This window comes from Vanellus vanellus (genome assembly GCF_965231255.1).
Source record: "Vanellus vanellus genome assembly, chromosome: 6".
Lineage (NCBI taxonomy): Eukaryota > Metazoa > Chordata > Aves > Charadriiformes > Charadriidae > Vanellus > Vanellus vanellus.
In genome coordinates, this window is record NC_138911.1 from 58143502 (window position 1) to 58165768 (window position 22267).

Genomic DNA, 22267 nt, shown 5'->3' on the forward strand with positions numbered 1-22267 from the left:
CCTCTCCTGCTCTCGCTTTCCCAAGTGCACCCACCCCTCCACGTTACCAGCTCACCTCTCAGCTTCACCAGCTTTGGGATTTTAATGGGGAGCTTCTGCTGAGTACTTTTCAGGTTTAATGTTTGCAAAGCAAATAAATGCATCATAAAAATTGCTCTCGCCTGACTTTTTGACTCTCCTTTTTTTAATGGAGCAGAGTAGGGAAAAGGGACCTGAAATCAATTTTTAATCAATTAGTGATGCTTTTCCTGAACATCCTCGGTGTGTAGGCAGCCCTAGGAATACAAGCTAAGGAATACTTGTAAGCTTTCGGACGGACTTATTTTGTTTAACTGCTGGAAGAGCTTTGGTGTGTTTGCATTTCTTTGCTTTGTCCCCTCTTATGGTATCCGTCAGTCTCTAGACAGGATTTACTGAAGAACAAAACTGGGTATGTCATATTCGAATAAGGCATGCGTTCAGATAAGTGCAGGAGTCATGGCTAAGGAGGCTGTGAGGTAAAATAATGAAATCAGCTTTTAGATGATGTCTAGAAAAGCCCTGCCTTGTTTAAATACACCAGGGTGTGGTATGTTTAGTGTTTTTTGGTTTGTTTTTTTTTTTTCTTTGTATTTTTAGTAGAGATCATAAAATCTTTGGAGGATTAAGTCACACCCTTTACATAAATACATGCAGTGTATTTAAGAGCCTGACTTGTAGAAATACTGATTGTATTAACTTCAGATTGAGCTCGAGGAATAGTTATAGGTACCTCCCTCCTCTAAGGGAAGATATTTAAAAAGTTGCAGAGGCTTATTAGCTTAAGTGCCTTGTTAGCTGCTTGCGCTATTTTCCATCATAGTGTCAAGGTAAAAATTACTTGGGGAGACATAATTGTTCCAAGCATGTTTAATTCAATTCAGAGAATCTGACACCTCCTCTGTCATTTTTATTTATTTATAAAAATGAGAGAATTGGGCATCTGTCAAAAGCAGAGGAATACGTGACAGCACTTTCTGTTACAGGAACATTTTATTTTGTTAAAATACTGTAGTTGCTTGCGAGCATGTTAACAGAAAAGATTTCTCTAATTGTATTGGACACCTTGTGGTAGTTTTAAGTCCTTTTGCTCCCACCATTAGGTGGTGGAGATGCAATTCACTCTGAGATTGTTTTCAGCGTCGCTTAAGAAATTGCTTTATACTTTCCTGTAATTTATGTAGCTATCCTTAAAACTGCTGTTTTTAATGAAACTTCATTTACATCTTCTCCCACTGGAGACAGCTGTAGGTTAGGACTAGCCTGACTAAGCTGTGCCAAAGGTAGGAGTAAGGAGTTTTTTACATGCTGATTAATTCTCTTTTGCTCCTTTGGGAATATCTGGTATTGCTTAAATTGATTGCTGTAAGCAATATGGCAACATTTTTGACCTTCTAAACTGAAATTCAGCAAAAAAAAAAAAAAAAAGAAAAAGATAAACCTTCTTGTTTCTGTTTTACATAACCATACAATTGAAATACAGTGATAAAAAATACAGAGGTGTCATCTTCTGTAGTGGTGGTGTTAGCTGGTGATCTCAAATCTTTGACAGAGATGGAATCGGAGAACGTGGTAGTTGTCCATCCCCTCCATGGAGAAAGTATTGGGTGAGAATCTGTTTTTCTTTCTCTGTAACCTGACTTCTGATCTCTCTCATGGCCAGGCTTTGTGAATCAGAGCGCCCATTCCTTGCCTTCGTTAGGTGTTTCCCATCTGTGCTGTTGTGTAACTAAAGACAGAGGTACCTTCCAATACGCTTACTTTTCTACACAGCGCGCCCATGGAGCGTCGTGGGAAGTGCTAAGCCAAGGCTGTTTGCCGCTTTCTGAAGTTAATTTACAGATGTGGGGTGCCAGGTGACCAGGAGTGATCCTGGCGGGGCTCCCTTTGTTGCTCGAAGGCCAGACCGCCCAGCCACCCCCTTTGCCCCACCTCCAGCTCCCCTCTTTCCTCCCTCCCTCCCTCCCTCCCCAAATTCCCCCAAGATATGATAATGAAGCAGGTGCCCTGTATTGCAGCTTTGTGTGAGCGTGAGAAACGACAGTAGGTTTAGAAAAGCCGGAGCTGAGCTGGAGGAGGAGGCGGCGGTATTTCTTCTTAACCTGTTGGCAGTCACGTCAGTCACGGCCATGCGGGCTGCCGGCACACCGCACGACCGTCCAGCTGCCCGAGGGACAACAAAGCGGGGATCGGATTTGCTGTGCCCCAAATTAGCCCGTTGCGACCGTGGGGACCCTGCGTTGGGGCCGTGACAGGCGCGGAGGAGCCGGGCTGGGAGCTGTGGAGCCTTGGTCCAGCGCAGGCTGGCGGCGGGCTGCAGGCTGACCTCCCCGCTGGGGAGCATCCCTGGCGGCAGCCCCGGCCGCCTCATTGGGATGCAGGGCACAGGCATTGGGATGCAGGGCACAGGCGGCGCCTCCGCAGCTGTACGCGAGAGGCGACGGACGAGGAGGCATCCAGAGGGGCCAAAAAAAAAAAATCATCAAAGAAAACGGCCCCCTTTGCTGCGCCTCTGAATAGGCAGACAAACCAGAGGTCCTCCTTTCCCTGAGAGCGTGTTGGGAAAGACATTAGCATAACCTCTTTTTTTTTTTTTCTTTTTTTCTTTCTTTCTTTTTCCTTTCCACAAGCTACTGAAAACCTGGCACTGTGTTTAAATATCTCGCTTTGACAGTTTGTTAAGGGAAAGGAAGAGTGCTGCACAAGCCTGGTGGGTGTCTGTGCAGCTATTTAAAAAAAAAAATAAATACATATTTGAACTGAGAGTTTTCATTCGGGTCACCCTAAACTTGTTTAATTGTTTGGTGTCAAGTTGTCAAGATCCAGAATTAGCTCTCTGCGTTTGGAAAGGGCTTGCTTCCGAGTGCTTTAGAAATGCAAAGGCGAGTTTTCAAGCCCTGCTTTCTTTTTCCAAATCTGTTTTGATTTCAGCTGGTTTTGAAGTGAGTGGACACATACCCTATTTACTCAAGCAGTAGAAACTGACTGTAAATCCCCATCCCGCTCTTCAGTGTGTACGAGATGGCAGCTCCTGAAAGCTTCACGTCTTTCCAAGGGAGCTGGCATCTGTTTTGCCAAAACCTTATTAGGCCGACAGGATGCAGACCACTGCTCGCGGCCATTGAAGTCTCAGAAATGAGTCATTCCGCCTTTCACCGGTGGCACATTAGCGCTGCAATTGGCATAACTTTCGTGTTTCCCTCGGATGGTTCAGGGCTGTACAATCAAGGAATGTCGTACATCTCCGGAGCATGTGGGAACGTAGCAAAGGCTTGCATAACTCAAAAGCTCTAATATTTTGAGCGTTAACCTTAATTGTAATTAATGGTGCTACTTCTGATGCTCAGAGCAGAAAGTTTAATGCATTATTTATCCGTATATTTGTGGTAGCCACTTGAGTGCATTTGATATAAGTGAGACCTTGTTTTCAGTCGGTGCTCCCGGGCTTGTTCTGGTTACTTTGGGGCATAAGAAAGTTAATAGTTAGTCCAGTGCTTTTGTAAATATCAAAGGTATCATTGGATGCTGACTTGGTTAACCTAATGATTTTTTTTTTCAAACCATTGGTATGTATGAGTTGATTTAAAAAAAAAAAAAAAAGAAAAAAAAGCAGAGGCTTCTTAAATATAGTCTGTTCTGAATTAAAGGGTGTGGTGTTGGCTTTGAATGAGCTTGATGCAGCAACAAGCATGCAGCAGTTGGTAAATAAAGATGGATTTTCTTTTGTTCTGCTGGTGCTTGCTGCTCATTATTCTCCACTTACCCCGTGAGCTTCCCAGGGAGTGGCAGCTGTTTCTGATGTTAGACACTCTATCAGTGGTAGACAGCTCCAGATTCGGTGAGATACTGTTGTGGGGAGGAGAGGAAAATAACCTAACCCTGCATTATTGTAAATCCTCAGTAGAATTAACTTTTCATGAGCCGAAAGAGTTTTGTGTTTAACTTTTTCTGAAATATTCAGGCGTAAGTGTGCTTTGCAGTATGTGTTACTGTGAAAAAGCTTTTCTGGCACGAGATGGATTTACATTCTAAGTGTGTGTTAAGTATTTTAATGTGCAGTGTGTGGGGGCAGACACAAGGCAATAAAGGGAAATAGGTCTATAACAATCTTCGTGTATATTTCCAGATATATACAGTTTGGGGATCTTTGCAATTTGGAAATTGCTTGGAGTAAACAGAATGGTACATAAAGATTTTAAATAATAAAGATAGCAAGCTACAGAGGAGTCTATTTGGTTCCAGGATTTTATATGTAGGATTTATAACCCATGCTTTTGCTTTCCTGTCTCTGCAGTGTTAGCATTCTGTTACTGAAAACAAAGAAGGCTCTGCCAGGGCATTACACAAGCAGTGAATCACAGAGGAAAAAATGTTTTGCTTTGTAAATTGTTCACTTTTCCATGGTGGATCATTATTATTTTTTTTTAGTGTTGTCTGATAGAATTTGCCACACATGCTTGCATTTACTGTACTCGGTACAATTCTTCTAGTGTGACTACATAACTACTAATAGTAGGGACTTCAAGTAACTTCTTTCTTATGATTCTTAAAAACAAAACCGCAACAGGAACAAAGAACACGGGGCAAAAATTGAAACAGCTCACTTCACTCTTTAGGCATGACAGCTTACTGAGTATATCAGAGGAAGGAAAAGGTGTTAATGTTTTTCAGTCAGCTTTGTCCCAGAAGTTCCACATAATAATTTTTTGTCTGTATTGACAAACTCCTTTTCTGCTTAAAAGATTCAGATTTGCTGTCATGATCAACGTGGTCCTCCTGACAGGTTGTTGGAAGTTTATGGTTTTTAGCTAATCATAAAAATATAACTTGTTTCTTAAGAATACACACTTTGTACGTTTTCTTGATGACTGTGTTGCTGAGTCTGTGTTTCAGAATGTCTGTAGAGGAATGATAGTTTGCTCAGATTTGAGTGTAAAATTATCCTTACAGATTATCTGATCGGGAAGTCACACAGCAGGCGATGCCTTGCCAGTTTGCTGCAAGATGCAGAAGTATAACCTCGGTGTGTTACATAGTAAAATTGATACCACAGATGTGCCTTGTACTGCCCTTGCAGGAGCAATAATCAATAATGTGTATGCTTGCCATGTTACAGGATTCATTAAGCTCCAGACATGTGGAAAAAGAAGTTTAAAATCACGTTACTTTTTTTGCAAATTAAAAAGATGGATCAGGAACCAGAACCAGCTAAAGCAATGGATAAGGGAAGGCCCAAGTAGAATGGTCCTTGAAAAATGCCTGTCAGTGATGAAATCCTTGATTTTTCACACAGAAAGAGTGAAGAGTGAGTGTGGAGGAGGATGCTATATATGTATGGAATACACCACTTTAAAGACCATGTGATTAATCCTGTTAGATGATGTGTTTCTAACAGAGAAACAGATCGGTGGAATAAAGCTGTAAGAAAGTACAGGAGCCAAACATAAGCATCTAATCTAAGAGGAAGATTCTCTTGTGACAGTACAGTGTAATTTTGTGTAAAATTATGCATACTTCACTGAAAATAACCAGATAATAATTTCAGAACCTGCAAAAAATAAATGTCTGCTCTGTAAATACTGACAGGAAAGACGTGTAGCATAGATTAAGGAGTGAGGGAAATGGAAGCTCTCGATGTCTTGCCCCTCTTCAGATATTTTTCATCCCATCCAATCTGGATTTAATCCTAAATGCAGGTATGATAAGGGGTATGTGATGGTTCCCTAGGTCTTCTGGGTCTGTTTATGCAAGAGAAGAAAATACCAACGAGTCAGGTATGTAACAATGCATTCCAAAATTGTGATATTCTGGGCAGCCGCCTCCCTGACCTGCTTACCTGGCAAACTTCTCGTTGAGAGCTAGGCTGAGCGTGCCATGTATCTTCTTGTCCCTGTAGTCACATCTGTGGTGTAATAGTAATGAGATTGGAGTAATCTCACTGATCTGGGCTGAGTTGGACTGATAATTTAAATGTGAAAGGCTTCATAATCTCCTACTGATTCCAGAAAGTTTGCAGCTTTTAATTAAGGTCAGAATTAAAAAGATGACGACAACCAAACCTTCTACATCTACTGCCTTGCTTATAAATGTCAGACCATGACAGCTTAGGTGAGTTCTTCTGAAATTCCTAAAGCAACAGTGACATTTTTGTAAATCCCTTATAGGTTAATATAACACTTGCAGCTGTAAAAGACATCTCTAAACGAAAGACTGGGAAGGTTTGTGCTCATTCTTTTTCCTCTCTTCTTTCTTGCCCCACATCCTGCTTCATCAGTGCAAATGGATGTTTTCTGCAGGCATGGCTGCTGTTGGAAAGGTAGCTCTGTGTCACTCTCTCCTCCGGTTCAGTAACTCTTAAGTTTTTTGCTTTAATTAGAAATTAAAAGCCTAACGAGGGCTAAACAGGTGAAAGCAGCAGCTAGGGGTGCACGCACCTACGGCCACATGGTGTGGGCATCGGGGTTGCTTGTTCTTCTGTGGGCAGGAGAGAAAAGTATGAGTCTGAACAGAGAAGAAATGACACAGCTGGTGCCCGAAGCAGGTTGAAACTGCACCGCAGAAGGAGAGGAGGTCTGTGGGGAGAGGAAGGAGGCAAAGCAGCTGCAGGGGAGTTCCTGGGGCAGGGTGCACATCGCTGGGAGAGAAATTACCGTCAGAGGAGAGCCGAGCGGTGGGAAAAGAGGGTGTGAGCGGAGCTTGGGAGAACAGGAGAACAGCAGAAGGTTGCCAGAGCCAATAAATCCAGGTAGCCTTTTCTTCTCACTGTTCTCGGTGGTTGTTTGAAGAGCTCGCCAGCAGATGAAACCGTGGGCACTGGGTACCAGCTGCTGCAGGGGCAACCTCGTGGGGTGCACAGGCATGCCCCTGCTGCGGCAGACTAGAAAGAAGCTTGGCTCCTAGTCTGCTCCCTCGTCCTCTCCCTGATGTTGAACAAACAAACAAGAAACCATACTGGAGGGAGGAGGGTATAGCTGCTGCCCAGCTGTGGGTGCTTTGTAGTGACCACTTCTTTTTTTATAATTTTTTAAAATCAGTTGTTGGTGGGGTGAGCAGAACTGGATAAGTATGGCTGGTACCCTGATTTGAATAGCACCTTGAGTGAGGTTTTTGTGATTCGGCCAAATAGAAACATTACTACAGGACCTTGTAGGACCTAGAGGCCCAGCCTGACACCATGTGAAGCTGTTTGAGGTTCTGGAGAGACTGCCTGAGATGAGGATAACGTGGGCAATGAGCAGTGGGGGGAAACTGAGGCACACATTAACAATATCACCCAGAAGAGCCACAGGTAGAACCCCTGTCTTCCTTCCCTGAAGCCCAACTGAGTAAATCCAGTAAATAACTGAGGTTTTGATTAACTCTTTTCTTTTTGTTCTACTGCTGGAGATTTTGAGCATGGCTGTAATACAGTTCTGTGACTATTACCTGCACAGGTTACTCAGATGAGCAGTAGCATCACATGAGCAAGGGATGTTTTCTCTGACAAAGAAAGGTGGAATATCTTTCAGAATAGATGTTTGTTTTCTTCTTTGTGGTGGCTATACATCATCCAGTGTTTTCCCCTTCATATTGTGATATATCATCTTGCATTTCACGCTTGAGATGTTGTGAGAGGAGTGAGTGATGTTATGTAACTTAAGCAGAGAATTATCTTCTTATGTTCTAAAATTGACTGTTGGTTTGATAAAGCAGTTGACTAATTAGTAAATTACCCATTGTTGTTTAAAATACTTGCGCTGCAAAATGTAAATGAAAAAAATTTCTCCACTTGTCAGTATGAAAAATGACAATAGCAAAAATAATACATAGGACATCTGCTCTGATTTTTTTAAAATTTAAAATGCATTTAAGGCAGATGTTGCAGAATTTGAATGGAAATCGGAGTAGATGGAAGAATAAAACATAGCTGTTTACCTTTTATGAAGTCCCATTTTTATGGTTAACATCGCTAGCAATATCTGACTCAGTGCCTGTATTTTTCCACTGTTTGTATCAGAATGAACTGAATGTTCTTAAAACTGCTGCTATGTCAGGATGACATATAGTTTCAATAATTCAAAAAAAAAAAAATAGTTGGTGAGTCAGTATTTCAGAGTATTTTCTGATGATCTTTCCCTTTGCCCATACTTTCTTTCCAGGAGAATACATAAAAACATGGAGGCCACGGTATTTTCTTTTAAAGAACGATGGCACGTTCATTGGCTACAAGGAACGACCGCAGGATGTCGACCAGCGGGAATCGCCTTTAAATAACTTCTCAGTAGCTCGTAAGTGTTTTTACACGCTCCCTCATCCAGTTTGGGGTTGATGTCTTGTAGTCGTAGCGCCAGTAAGTTGCATCAGTTAGATTCGAATCTGCCCAGAGCAATGTATCTAAATACTAAATGTGTTTATTTGAGATGATAAAATCCCCCTGTGTTTCTCAGGAATGACTGTGATGTGGAGGTTTGATGCTCTGCTTTTTGCTTTTTTTTTTTTTTTTTTTTTTTTCTTCTTCTTCAGTTTTCTACTATTTACCGTTTCTGGTTATAGATTAAAATGGGTTTATTTGTTAATGTTTTGTATATCTGATATTCAGCAAGTTGCTTTACAGTGAAAATTAACCCAGGCGTGTGTCTCAGTGCTTGGCCAGCAGGCACAGCCGAAGCTTTTCAGCCTCTGTTCTGCCACCAGATCTGGATTCAAGTGGTGTTGACATAGGTCAAAGTTGTTTGATTGTTAGCATAAGAGAGCACGGAGCGAGCGCTGCTTTTAATGAAAGTAACTCATTCTTTCTTAATTTTGAGCACAAAACCGTATTTCTTCTATTAGAGCCAAATCATAACATCTCCTAACCTCTGCACTCTGTCCTGTGCAAACATTTCTGACTTGGCTCAGGTGCTGCAGCACAGGATGTGATAGAGGACTCTGAAGATAATTTCATTTTCTTGCTCATGTTGTTGTGGTTTAGGCCTCAAACCAGGACATGTGTTTTTAACCTTTCACTGTATACTTCCAGCTTTTATTTTCTCCCGTTCTTAATCTTTCCTGTCTCTTGGTCTGCCTATGTCTCGTTCCACCACTTAACAGGTGCCACAATGATGTATTTTTATTACCAATGGACTGTTCCGTGTTCCTGGTGACTAGTGGAAGCAAAGTTCTGCAGAGAGAAGGGTAGTAGCAGCTTTCCCTCTTCGTTACAGGGTAGCTTGAAATATATGGGGTTCATCTTTGTAGTTGACCTTTAAGCAGACAGATGTATGTTGGAACACCCTGGGCCTGAAAGAAGGCTGGGCAACACTAGGAGTTAAAGCAAATGTGTTTTGTTTGTTTTTTTTTTTTTTTTTTTCTGGTAGCAACATATATACCTGTTCTGACTGATGATGGGAATGAATAATGGACATGCTGTTGCCTGGTGCCTCTGTGCAGGATGCCAAGAGTGCTTTGGGATTTTTTGTCTAGTTTTAGAGAGAGAATTGTCGTAGTGTTTTCATTTTGGTAATGACACGGTACTTTTCTCTTTAGCCTAGTATCTCCTATGGATCAAGAAGGTAAAAAAAAGCAGCAGAAAGCCATTAATTCATAAATTAATTTGGTACTTGGTCTGTAGCCAGAGGCTTTCAACAAAAGCACTTTTTGTAGGACGCTTCCGTCCTGTTGCTGCTAACTGCATTACTTATGGTAATTATTTACTGCAGCTCAGTGCTAAGGAGTGAAAAAAGGTGTGTCCATTGCCTTCTCTTTGTCCAAGTTGCCTTCAAAAAGGGTTAATTTAAATTAGTTTTCACAACAGGAATATGGTGCTTTTTTTGGCAGGTTGAGCCCATCAGTCTTGGCATTTCTAGATAAACAAGTTTGTTACCATGGTATCCGAGCATTGTCGAAAAAGACATGACACATGCCTATAGAGTAAGGTGTAGCCCCCGTAAGAAGGATTGTGGCGAGGGTGGTGGGTAGAAGGATGATCCTAGCAGTAGTTCTTGCCTGGTCAGCCAGTGGCAGGTCAGGAAGGCCTTGATGATTAGGGAGGGCCCTTCTCGCTAGAAGTCACTGTTGTGGTTTTGGGCTCACAGAAGCAGCTATTGCCCCACCAGGATTTAATTTCTCATGTGGGCACTGGCATGCAGTGCTGCCAGCACCTGATGTGCGGTTCCCTTCTGGGTACTCTCCACACTTGTATCATTTGGATGTGTTTTGCACCACAAGTTTTCCCTTTGAACCTGCTTGCCTGGTACTTTCATTTGGGTTAATTTATCAAGTTAGCGTGAATGAAGTCGAGCTGCCTCTGGAAGAAGGCTCAGGCCAGAACGCAGCCTCGTGCTGCAGAGGCAGCCTGCAGAAGCCTCTTGCCAGTGAAAGGTGAGGGGAATTTAGCTTAAACGTTTTGTAAAAATTCATCCTCTTTTTTTTTTTTTTTTTTTTTTTTTTTCCAAGAGACCATGATACCCTGACTCTTTTGTTAATTAGTGAACTAGATTTTTTTTTCTTTTTTAATGAGATGGCAGGCTGTCTCTGTCAGTCTGTTCTTTGGAAGTGGTCCCATGTTTCTGATTAAAATCTTTACCCTCTTCTGCTGTAAAATAATGTAGGCTTTTTTATCCTTGCAAATAAAAGGTTTTTTTTTCATGACTAGGGAAGTCTTCTTACTTGTAGTGTAAAATTCATATCAAGTGATTTTGTCAGCCCATGAGAGGCAGGAAATATTCAATTCAGGAGAAAACAATGAAAGATAACTTCTAATGATGATCTGTCTTTTCCCTTAACAGGTATGAAGAAAATATTAGCAATAAATAGAGTGTGCTTTCGATGTGCTTGACAGTTTCTTCTTTCTCTTACACTAGCCTTTTCCTTTCAGTCTGTGAGAGTTTTGATCGTGCATCTTTGAAAACTTGTTTCTAGGGCCTCCATGGGTAAAGAGAGGCTTACTTTTTTTTTTTTTCTTTTTCTCCACCTAATTTTCCATTTAAAAGAGCCATATATTTATGTGTGGAATGTAATGATATGTTTAAGGAGTTTATTTTCCCTGGAAGTTACCTATTGATGATTAATTAAAACAAAAACAAAAACAAAACAACAAAAAACAAACAACCCAAAAAACCCAAAACCAAAGCAAAACTTCTGAAAGATGGTGCCTGAGCATTTAACTGTGATTTTTGAGTCATATTTGTGTTTGTGTTCTGTACCACTAGCAAGATAAAAGGAATAAAAAAGCCTGTACCTAAAAAATTCTGCTCCAGAGACCCTGCGGATAAATAACCAATAGAGCCTGTGTTGTAAATCTGCAAGATAAGTAGCCTTCATACCGATTGTAATCTGGGATTATCATGTATGTCTGCCTATTAGGTTGTAAGCCTTTAAAACCATATAGCTGAGAAGAGCAGTATATTGTGAAAAACCACATGAAGAGAGATGCTGTTCCTGTTAGAAAGAAGGGATTATTTCTCCGACTGTCAAAAAGGAGGGTGGACTGTGGTGGTTTTGTTGCGCAGCTGAAAACTTAACTGCTCAACAATATGAGTGCTCCTTTTTGGGAAAACACTGCGTGTTTGCAGTCGAGCATTTATCAGAGGGCATGGGATGGCCAGATAAGTGGACAGATTTTTTTTTTTTTTTTTTTTTTTTTTTCTGTCTGCTGTTACTGGTGGCCACCTTAGACCAGGTCTGTAACTCAAGGCTCCCAGCTCCTCGCTTCTGCCGTGCTGAGCTGTTTGGGGGCAAATCTACCCGGTGGTGCTAGCAGAAAAGGAGCACTTCAACTTAATATTCCTGTTTGCCTTTCCAAAGTTTTATTTATTCATCATTCTTCTTGCCTGACTTTTCTTTTTTTCCCCTCAACCACCCCATCCCCTTCCTTAAAGAAACCAAAGCAGGAATGGGAAAGATTCTTCCTTGACATTATTGTTTTAAGTATGATGTCATTATATAGGGAGCAGAGTTTGACACTTTCATCGCAAGTAATCTGTCTTTTAGCTTAAGTGCTGGGGAAGCAAATATTGTGACATTTTAGAAAGTCACTGGGATAATACTAAGTGTCTTTCAAATACAAAATGTTAATTTACATTTGAATGCCTTGGTGTCTATTCCTGTTAGGAACAATTTCTCTGTCCTACTTACTTTAAAAGACCAAATGCCAGGAAAGAATCAAGAGGGTCTTTAGAGCAATTTAAATCATTTTGAACAGGCTGCTGTTTGTAGTACTTACTTTGTTGCAAATGGGGAATACTTATGTTGGCCCGTTTGACAGGAAAGACTGTCTTCAAAGTGGGTAGGCGACCCTCGGCCTGTATTTGAAATGTGAATGGTTTTATAGCAGAACCCCCAAACGTGCCATGAATCAGACCTAATGTTATATGGCATCTCTATCTGTGCTTTGCTGTAGTGGTGCATATGTTGTGGTGCATGATTATAGAAGGCAAGTTTGGTTCTTCTCCAGCTTGCCAATTACAGTAAAGAGCAGAGTTGGTTTTAAAAGTAGGAAAAAAACTATTCCTCGATCATTTTGTTGATAAAAATCCATGCGCTTCTCATATATGGGGAGAACTAAGTGGTAGCTTCAAACTTTCCGAAACCTATGTGGTACAGCACTTTGGTAAAGCAATTTAAAAATAAGGCCTTCTGTATTTCTTGATATGTGCTGTTATGATTGAGCAGGGTAATTAGACAGCATATTGTTCACTAAACAAAACACTTCTATGTGACATACTTGAATTATAGTGGTTATTAACTGACAAATCTCTATTATTCATCTTGCTGTATGCCTTAAAGATTGCTGGATCAGCAAGCTTAACAAATATCAATGGACAGTGCTGATTTAGGGGAAAATTGGTGATGTTTAATTGGTCCCCTTCTATGACAGAAAATGCCTTGTGTGGTTTATTATGCTGAAATTAAATGGTTAAAGTTTAGAGTTCGTGACTGGTTTGAATATCTGTACTGCTACTTCAGAATACTTAATCTGAGGCACTAAATGTGAATCTGAAGTCTGTTTTAAAAAATAGTAAGCAAAACCTCTCAGTTTATTTCTTCATAATGTTGCACTTCTGGATAAGTATAGGAGAACAGCTCTGGATTAGCACAAGGTTAGAAATAGCCTGATGTTCTTCTTCGAATGTTCAGCCTAATTCAGTATCTGGTAGGACTGCATTGTGCAGGCTCATAGAGGGCAACCCCAGCCTTAATCTAATCACATTAAGCAGGTGAAAATGGGAGACAGAACAAACGAACAACAAAAAAGACGACCAACTAAGCTAAGGTGTGCGATCCTGGAGCAGCAATGAGATGTTTTGAGCTGAATTTATCAGAACCGGGCTTACTGGGCTGCACCAGCTGGTGTGCTTGTGTTCAGCTTTCAGTGCCATTCTGCCAAAGAGGAGGGAGGTGGCTGGAAGGCTGAATAGGGCGCTCTGCGAGCACGGCTGCCTCGCTGTGTGGAAGTTCTTTAATCTCGGTGAATGAAGGAGTGCTGTTTATCACACTGAAACCTTTTCATGACTCGTTAATAAACTTTCTCTTATCTAATTGCAGTGCTTTAGTAGGATGCAGCATAACCTCAGTGTGCTATTAAAGAAAAATTAGATTTTCTTGTCATGAAAAATGCAAAGTTACTCATTCAAAAGCTTATAATTCCAGTAGCAAATGAGGCATGAAATATATTGCCAAAAATAGAGAGCCCAAAAACACTGGCAGTAAATATTTTATCTTGGTGCTAATTAAGAGCTTGAATTTAAAACTGAACATTCTAAATTTTCACAATAATAAAATTAACCTAACGATACCAATGTAGCCTTAGTAACGTGCACTGTTCTTCTGTCTGGATTTTGTCCTCGACTTGCACATTGCTGATGGTGGAGGATGTTCATAGCTCTAGCAGTAAGCAGAAAATTTTTTCTTGTCTTCATAGTGCCTTTTTATTTACTTGGAAGTTGATTTAGAACCTGAAGACCAAATAATAGCAAGCTTGTGGTTTCATTAACTGCAAGGAAAAGAGTTTAATGTAAGAAAAAAAACACAAAACAATTATCTCTTTTATTTATTTTAATTTTTTTTCCACTGCTCACTTGGTTTCTTAATTCGACTTTTCCTTTAGCAGGAGCTGTTTAATTAGCATTAGATTTTCTATTTATATATATCTGAAAAATGCGGCGTTTTGGTTTCTGTTGTTATTTCATTGATTTTGGTTTTCAGATGCTTTGGTTTAGTATAGCTAGTGTACCCTTAATCAGGTGCATTTTCAGGCCCAAATTTGACGGATAAACGCTCGAAACATCCAATGAAGCTTAAAATAATAGGTGTGATTTTTTTTTTTTTTTTTTTTTAAATAAAATGCTCAGCTTTAGAGAGAGCATTTTTATGAAGGAAGCGGAGTTTTTGCATGTAGCTGTTCCTCTGTAGCCTTTTTAGGTGGTGCTTAAATACTGGCGGCCATGAAAGCTGTTAGCTGCGTGTCCGTACAGCATCCGAATCTGCCACAGCTGTCCTGAAGGCGTTTTGAACGGGGTCTTCTCTGGGGGTGCCTCTGCAGTTTGATGTTCCCTCTAGTGTTTGAGGAATGGAAATGCTGAGTCTAGTCTTCATAAGGTTGCTGCAAAATGACCAAACATGCTCTCTAACAACCCCTTGAAAGCCAAGGACAGGGTTTTATGTCGGGAAAGTCAAAGGGAGGAAACATAGGGGCTTGGCTTTAGTTTCAGTGGGTGTAATTGCTGTGTTATCAGCTGACTTTGTCCGTGTGCTCTGCTTTGGATGACCTTTGGAGTGTAGGACCCGAGTCTGAATGGCTTCTTTGTCATCACATCACATTTCTACCTACCTCTCTGGGTGGACGAAATGTGGAGCCTTTCTAAGCGGAATTTGATTTTGGTGCTGCTTAGATGACTATCTCCCAAGCTATTTATTGATTTCATCAACACAGTAAATTGTCTCAAGTCTCCTAAAGAAGTACTTGCAGAGATTTCTATGGCTGATTAATCGCAACAGTTTGCTAGATAAGAATAAAGACAAATGATTATTTAAGCCTGCTATATGTACCATGACTCTTTCTTCCTTGATTGTGGTAGAGTGCCAGCTGATGAAGACAGAACGACCTAAACCAAACACATTTATCATTAGATGCCTCCAGTGGACCACAGTAATTGAAAGAACATTTCATGTGGAGACTCCAGAGGAGCGGTATGTTTCATTCATATTTAATACATAAACTACTTGCAAAAGCAGATGCAAGTGTTCAGCATTAATAGCGAGTCCTTTGCTGAAGCCCTTATTTATCAGATGATGTACGTCGACTAAAAAGCGACAAATAATTTTTGAGCGCCTCAGTTCGTGCATGCTCCAGTATAAAAGGTACCTTAAAAGGGGGTTTCAGAGAGTGGATTTTGAGTAGTATTTGTAAATGAAATGTTGCTGGGTTGGGTATCCAAAATGGACAAGCGCAGGTGTGTAACAGCACACAGGTAGTTATTTCTGGAAACTTAAGGTTCATTTCTCACTGGAAATGTTATGGTATGTGAAATGAAGGGTTTCTGATCTGGGAGTTGCTGGAAGGGTGAGCACAAGTGAAACAGATTCAGGCAAAGTTGAGTTGTATCAAAATACTGACCTTTTACAGTCTTTTTAGACACTGTTTTTAAAGGAAAAAAGTTAGTTGTATCATCGCTGATTGCTAATGTTTTATGCAAATTAGATAATAAAGGTGATAGTTTTCTGCTGCAGGTGCAGATTTCTGCTTCAGCTGTTAGGAAACAAAGCTAAGAGCATGCATCCTGTGCTCTCATCATTGGAGAATTGATCTCTTACCTCCTGAGAGAACAGTTTTCCAGCACAGCTATTCTACAACTACAGAGTATTTAAATATTTACTTGATTTTCAGGAACTAAACTTAAATTATTCCGGTACCATTGCCCTAGGGGAAGGGGTATTTTAAAACCCTTGTCCTCCCTAGATATGACACTGGCACATGGTTATTTTTAAGATCAGCAAATTCTACTTAATATTCTTTGCTCCTTTCTTCTGTAGCCTTTGCATGCACAGATTTAAAGAAGGTTCCTGTTTATTGCTTTTGATTCTATTACAATGAGCGGAAGAAGGTGAAATCAAATTAAAGGCAAAGAAAAAGAAACTGGTCCTTGTTTCTTTTAGTAGCTTTGTGGTCAGTGACCCTAAAGGGAGTGAATAACAGTTTCCACTTGGGGGAAGATTGTATTTCAGTCTTGTTTTGTTCCCTCCTAGCCAATTAAGTCAGCTTTGTGACACTTCAGGGCTCGGAGTGTTAGTCACCTCTGTTGTGTACGCTTGAGACATAAAAGCTGAGGGTGAAATTCTGGTCCCCCAGAAATCAGAGATACTCACTTCAGCAGGGCCAAGTTCTCAACCAATCAGTAACAAATCTTAAAAGGGTGAAGGTAGATACACCTTTAGCATTCTCTGTGCCTTTAAAACCAACACTTGTTTTTTCAGACAGATGGAGAAATAAAAATATAGAAGGAAAAGGTTTTTTGTAATCGTTCTGAACATGAAAAATGACTAGTAAATAAAGGAATGTGTTTGTGATGGTGAATGAAATAGTCTATGTGGGGAGAATGTTCAGAATGTTTATCATTACCTCGCTGCCCCAGACAGGGATGGATAGTGCACATTAAGGCAATATCCAAAATAAGAAATGCGCAGGGCAGGAAAGACCTTATGTGTAATTGGTGCAGTTTTTATTAGAATCTTATGTTGGGTACTTTTTCCCATGGACTTTGCTTCCTCTGGGGAATGATCTGCCTCTTCCATCCATCACAAAATGAAATTCATATGTTCAGATATGATTTTTTTAAATTTTATTTTTAATAATTTCATAGAACTGGTGAAAAATTTGACATTGATTAAGGATGGAATGGCTTCATGGCAGATTATGCATAGAGTTGTTCAGCATTGGCTACTGCTGCTGTTCCTGCCGTAGTAGCGACCTGAGGTGTCCTTGGGAGAAGAGTTTAGCCAGTGCGCAGAAAATATCAACTAAACCACTATGTCCCGTTCCCTACAGATAGAAAAGATAATAAAACATGGTAATTTCACAGACTCCACTGAACCTGTCTTCAGCCCCTGTATGTGTTAAAGCCTGTCCCAAAATCCTGTAAGCCCTTATGAGTTATATGCTTTATGTTCAATAAATTTGCAGTGAAATGAAGTGAAGGCCAAAAACTTTCACTTAAGTAGTTTCCAAAGGTGTGAAATTTCCCAAAGGACACTGGAGTGGAAATGGTCTCCATGGGACTTGAAGGGGTCAGTAGTTGAGCACCCATCGCTGAAACAGCTCTGGAAACTTCATCGTAACCAAGACCTGTGCCTAAGATAAAATGTCACTGCTTTTGTTGACATTCTGCTAAAATTTCCACAGGAATTGCTGTACTTATGTTATTGTCTTTACAACAGAGGAATAACCTAAGCGTCCTGGGCTTCAATACCTTCTCCTAGAACACCCCTTGCCATTAAAATTTGGGATATATGTGCGAAGAGGTGGCATGGTGCCCCCCCAGTAGTTGGATATACATGTTTCAGTGTGCCATAGGAATGGAGAAGCTGTATTTAATTGCTTTGTGCTGCATGGGAGCCTTTTGCTTTTTGGTTTTGGCAAGTCTGTTTTTGTTATGTAAAATTATCACCAGGTCATATCTTGAGCTACTGACTGAATGCCTATTAGGAATTCTGTTGTCTGAAAAACCTTATATTGTATCCAGATGGGGAGGACTTCAGTTGTCTCTTGTTTCTAGTACGACTAATGAATGTATATATTAAAAGTGCTCTTAAAAATGCTTGAAAATGCACATAATTCATTGTATGTTGCATTGATTCATCAGAGAGCATTAGTTGCTCTGTATTCCTTAGTGACCCTTGCCATGGCAGATGGTAATCTAAAGTCACAAGTAATAAATGTCTTTGCTTATGTTTTGCCAGGGAAGAATGGACAAAAGCCATCCAGACAGTAGCAGACAGCCTCAAGAAACAGGAGGAAGAGATGATGGATTTTAGATCTGGCTCTCCCAGTGATAATTCAGGTGCTGAAGAAATGGAAGTTTCTATGACAAAGCCAAAACACAAAGTGGTAAGTAAGCATAGAAGGAATAACAGGATTTTTTAGGTCTTATCAAATGTAGACAAGAAATAGCCATCGAGACACATCTGTTCCCATAAAAATTACCCAGTTGGTTGCAGATGCAGCTTCTGGGGGAAACAGTTGTCTGAGCTGAGCAGGTACCAGGCAAAGCCTGTCTGGGTCCACTGGAATTCTGAGTTCAGGTGTCCTTACTGGATGGCTTTCAAGGCCAGCTCAGGTCTGGATTTGATTTGCCTGTTGTCCTGTGGTACAGAGCCCGAAATCATAGCTCCTGCTGGACCGTGTGACTGTGTAAACTCTTTGCAGGCTGGTGCAAAGATATTCCAGTGGATTTGCAGGATTTAGGATGGATTTAATTGCTCCAGATTAAGGGTTTAAGCTAACTCCCAGAGAGCTGCTGTGGTGTCTGTCCATAGTGTTCCTAGAGGGTTTTTGCATCAGACACAGCATTGTCTGAATGCACAGGGCCAGCTCAGCAACGGCCTTCCATGAAAGGAGTTGTGTGCCAGAGGAGATCTTTGCCCTGTGGAGGCCTTTTAGGTATCTGTCTTCAACCTCCCTTCACTTCTTTCTGCCCCCTCGTGGTCTCCTGTTTGGGTTTCCATTTTCCAAAGTGTTCCCACCTGCTCTTGTAAGAAAGAATTTATAGAACCTTCTCCCATGCGAATGCTGTGTCTGTGGATTGTACCAGCGCACTTCTTTGTGTCCTTATCTCACCATTGTCATCCCCATTCACTTTCATAAGTTTGTTTCAGTTTTGGGAAGACCAATGACATTTTTTAAGAGAAAAGATAGCCATCCGCCAGTGTCATCACTGGTGTGTGTGCCAGCCTTGTGTCATGTCAGTGATTTTTAGACTGACATGGGTGGCTACTTACACATCACTCTGAATTGTAGCGGCCATTAGCCTTCTGTGTCCTTGACTGAACAGATAACTGCTCTTGCTGAGCAGCTCTTCGTAGAAAAGCAAGAACCACCTCGTTGGTCAAATATACTTGTTCTTCTGAGACAGTGACTGTGTCTCTGGGCATGTTAGTGAGGATAACCAAAATGATTACTGGGACCCTGGCATCAACTGTGTTGAACAATTAGCAGAAAGTCTCCTCAGCCGGCTCTAGCGAAGAATATGGAGGAAGTTTGCTGTTGGGAACATCTTAAAATTTTTCCCCAACTGAGATTGCAGTAGCAGCTGTATAAGTCTACTTATTACCATGTTGGCAATAGTCATTGATACGACAGTACAGAGACTATCCTCAGCCTGATTCTCAGATTCTGATTTTCCCCAACATTTTTCCTAATGGCAAAACAAATAAGAGCAAATGGCTAATCTGTGCGGCGGCTGTTTTGTTTGTGGGTATTGGTGCTGTTCAATGAAGGACAAGAAAGCTGGTCCCCTAGAGAGGTGGGGAACATCAGAAAAAAGATGTGGGTTAGACCCCTGGAATCAGAGCAACACGTGCCTTTTAGTGAATGTCTGCACTGACAAAACGGTCAAAATGTCTATGGATTAATAATAATATGTTGAGTTGTATTTGCACAGTTGAGTGTTGAGTCATGTGAAAATGTGTTCTGTTAATTGAAAGTTTATGGTTTTCCCTGAATAGTTTGATTGATTATCTTTGGGAGTGCACTGGTATTCATTTTTATGGAAGAATCGTTTCTGCTCCTGAATCCTACTAAGCAAAAGGATTTTAAAAAAACCCACATATGCAATTTATTCTCACATGAATGAGAAATTCTAGTTCGAGAATGATATACATGTTGTTAGCTCATATAATTAAGTTCTTGTTTATCTGTATTATTATTAACAGACCATGAATGAGTTTGAATACCTTAAACTACTGGGAAAAGGCACTTTTGGAAAGGTCATTTTAGTTAAAGAAAAAGCAACCGGACGGTATTATGCTATGAAAATTCTGAAGAAGGAGGTTATTGTAGCAAAGGTGAGTAGATGGGAAACTTGAGAATGTGGTTCACCATTGATACCAGCTTCGGGAAAGTCAAACCAAGGATTCTCTGAGTACTTGTAAATAATTGCTCCGTTAGTGGCTGAAATGGACCCCTGATCGGGGGAATCACTTTGCTGATTTCCTTCTGCTTGTGTTTCAGGATGAAGTAGCGCACACGCTGACAGAAAACCGTGTTTTACAGAACTCACGGCATCCATTCTTAACAGTAAGCATTTCTCCCTCTGCTGAGTGTAACTTGACATCGTGAAAACCAAGACTTTCCTTATTTTTTTGTTACTTATATAATACATCTAAGATCTGTGTTTTCAGAGTGGCTGTGTATTTTTGTACCCTTCCATTTTTGGGAAGCACAAATTAAAATGCTTTTTTAAGTCTTCTGATTCTTGTAGAGCAGGTCCTCAGTACCTCTTGAAGACAGTGTATTCAGGGTGTGGTTTGACTTTATGGCTCACCCATTTAATGGCTTGCTGTCTCGGAGAGAAGTATCTGCTTTCCTTGCCCTCCAAATTCTTGGTCTCCTCTTTGTAGCAGAGATCAGGGTGACCCTGATCTTGTGACAAACAAGTTCAGGAAGATATAGTGGGGGGAAAAACTCTTTAATTTTGCCTGCTTTTGTTGTTTTTTTTTAAGCTCCCAGAACCAGCTTGCTGTTGAATCAGAGCAGTGGTAATACCAGCCAAAGGATAGTGGTAGGAGCACGTGGGATGGGACAGGGAAGAGCAGGACCATGCTTTATCCGCTGCTTTCCTTTTGGAATGGCTTAGCTGTAAAACCAAAGCACACTCTCAGTTTAGACCCCCAATGCCAGCAGTCTCTCTGGGTTGAGTTCAGATACCTAAGTTCCACCTCAAGATTTTGTTTCTAGTATTTATTATAAGTTGGCTCTGAATTGTTCCTGACCGCTTAAGCCCTCTAAGAGCCCCGTGTAGGATCCTGGTTGTTTCCTTTGTCCAGCTACCTAAGGGCTCAGCTGGAATTTACACCTTTTAAGCGTGGCCTCTGGAAGTAAATATTGGCTGTATTGGGTATAATCAGTAAATGTTTGTTGACGTGTTTAAAACACGATCCTTCCTTTCTCTGCAAAAATATGACTGGTTTAAAAATGCCACCCCTGGTAATGAAGACGACGATATCATATGCAGTATTTTCTTTTGAATACTTTCATAAACCCAAATATCCAAAACAAGGGCTGTCTTGAGAAGTCAGCTATGAGACTGGGTTATGACCAAAAAACTTAAGACTGTGGCAAACAAGTTGATGTTACTCTTGCCACAGCAATACACGTGACAGGACTGTACAAAGGCACCTTGTGATGCTCCATCACACCCTCCGTTCGGTCTGTTTTTGTGAACTGCTCACAAATTGATACTGACAGCATTGCTCAATCCTCTGGCAGGCTGTCAGCAGGGAGCAGTTGCAGGCAGCCCGGCAGAGACAAGGGGGCTGGTGTGTGTAAATATATATGTGTTTCATAGAAGAGGGCTTGTAGCCGGGGTGGTAAAACCTTGTGCTGTGGGGTTTGGTTGTGGCCTCTTGTCTGTGAGATGAAAATGGGGGGAGCTTGTGGCCTGGGGAGGAAACTTCAGGGCCACAATTGGTACTTTTTGTATCACTGTTAAGAAGGGGAGGACTTTGTTTCACAGCGTTATAGGCATTACTGTTAGCTTCCATAAGGTTTTATATTTTAGTGGTTTATATTAAATATATTTAATGAAATAAGTTGGCGATGGATCAATCCTCAGCTGCAACAGAGCCAAGGATAGAAAGTCCATTAAAATAGAAAATTTCGTGTCTGTCTATGTTTCTGAAAATCTATTAAAAATGCTTTTGTAACTGTCAGTGTGATCTGTCTTCTAAGTTTTGCTTTGAATCTGTTTCAGGCTTTAAAGTATTCCTTTCAGACGCATGATCGCTTGTGTTTTGTTATGGAGTATGCTAATGGAGGGGAGGTAAGGGAAATGTAATAATGTTTAATACTTTAGGATTTTCCTGTACTGCTGCTATTTCTGCTTGACATTATTTAGGTAAGGTCCATGTTCGCAATTCTAATTAATCCAAGTTGCCCCAGTTAAACAGAGGTGTTTGCAGGTTTAACTAATATTAAGACTCTTAACTTTCTTAACTCCATTTTTAGAGAATAGAGGGTTTGGATGCAGGGTCATATTTTACATGACAGCAGCGTACTGTAATCTGAGATTTAGTAACT

The 22267-nt window shown here is 40.8% G+C and overlaps 1 protein-coding gene across 3 annotated transcripts in view; it reads left to right on the forward strand.

Moving 5' to 3' along the window:
• AKT1 (AKT serine/threonine kinase 1) overlaps positions 1–22267 on the forward strand; it is a 76540-nt gene that overhangs the window by 33111 nt on the left and 21162 nt on the right. For all 3 annotated transcript variants that reach the window (XM_082484938.1, XM_082484936.1, XM_082484937.1), the window contains 6 exons: positions 8157–8285; positions 15054–15165; positions 17932–18079; positions 19903–20034; positions 20201–20266; positions 21942–22010. In XM_082484938.1, the coding sequence (XP_082341064.1) occupies positions 8157–8285; positions 15054–15165; positions 17932–18079; positions 19903–20034; positions 20201–20266; positions 21942–22010 (656 nt within the window). The remainder of the gene's footprint in view (positions 1–8156; positions 8286–15053; positions 15166–17931; positions 18080–19902; positions 20035–20200; positions 20267–21941; positions 22011–22267) is intronic.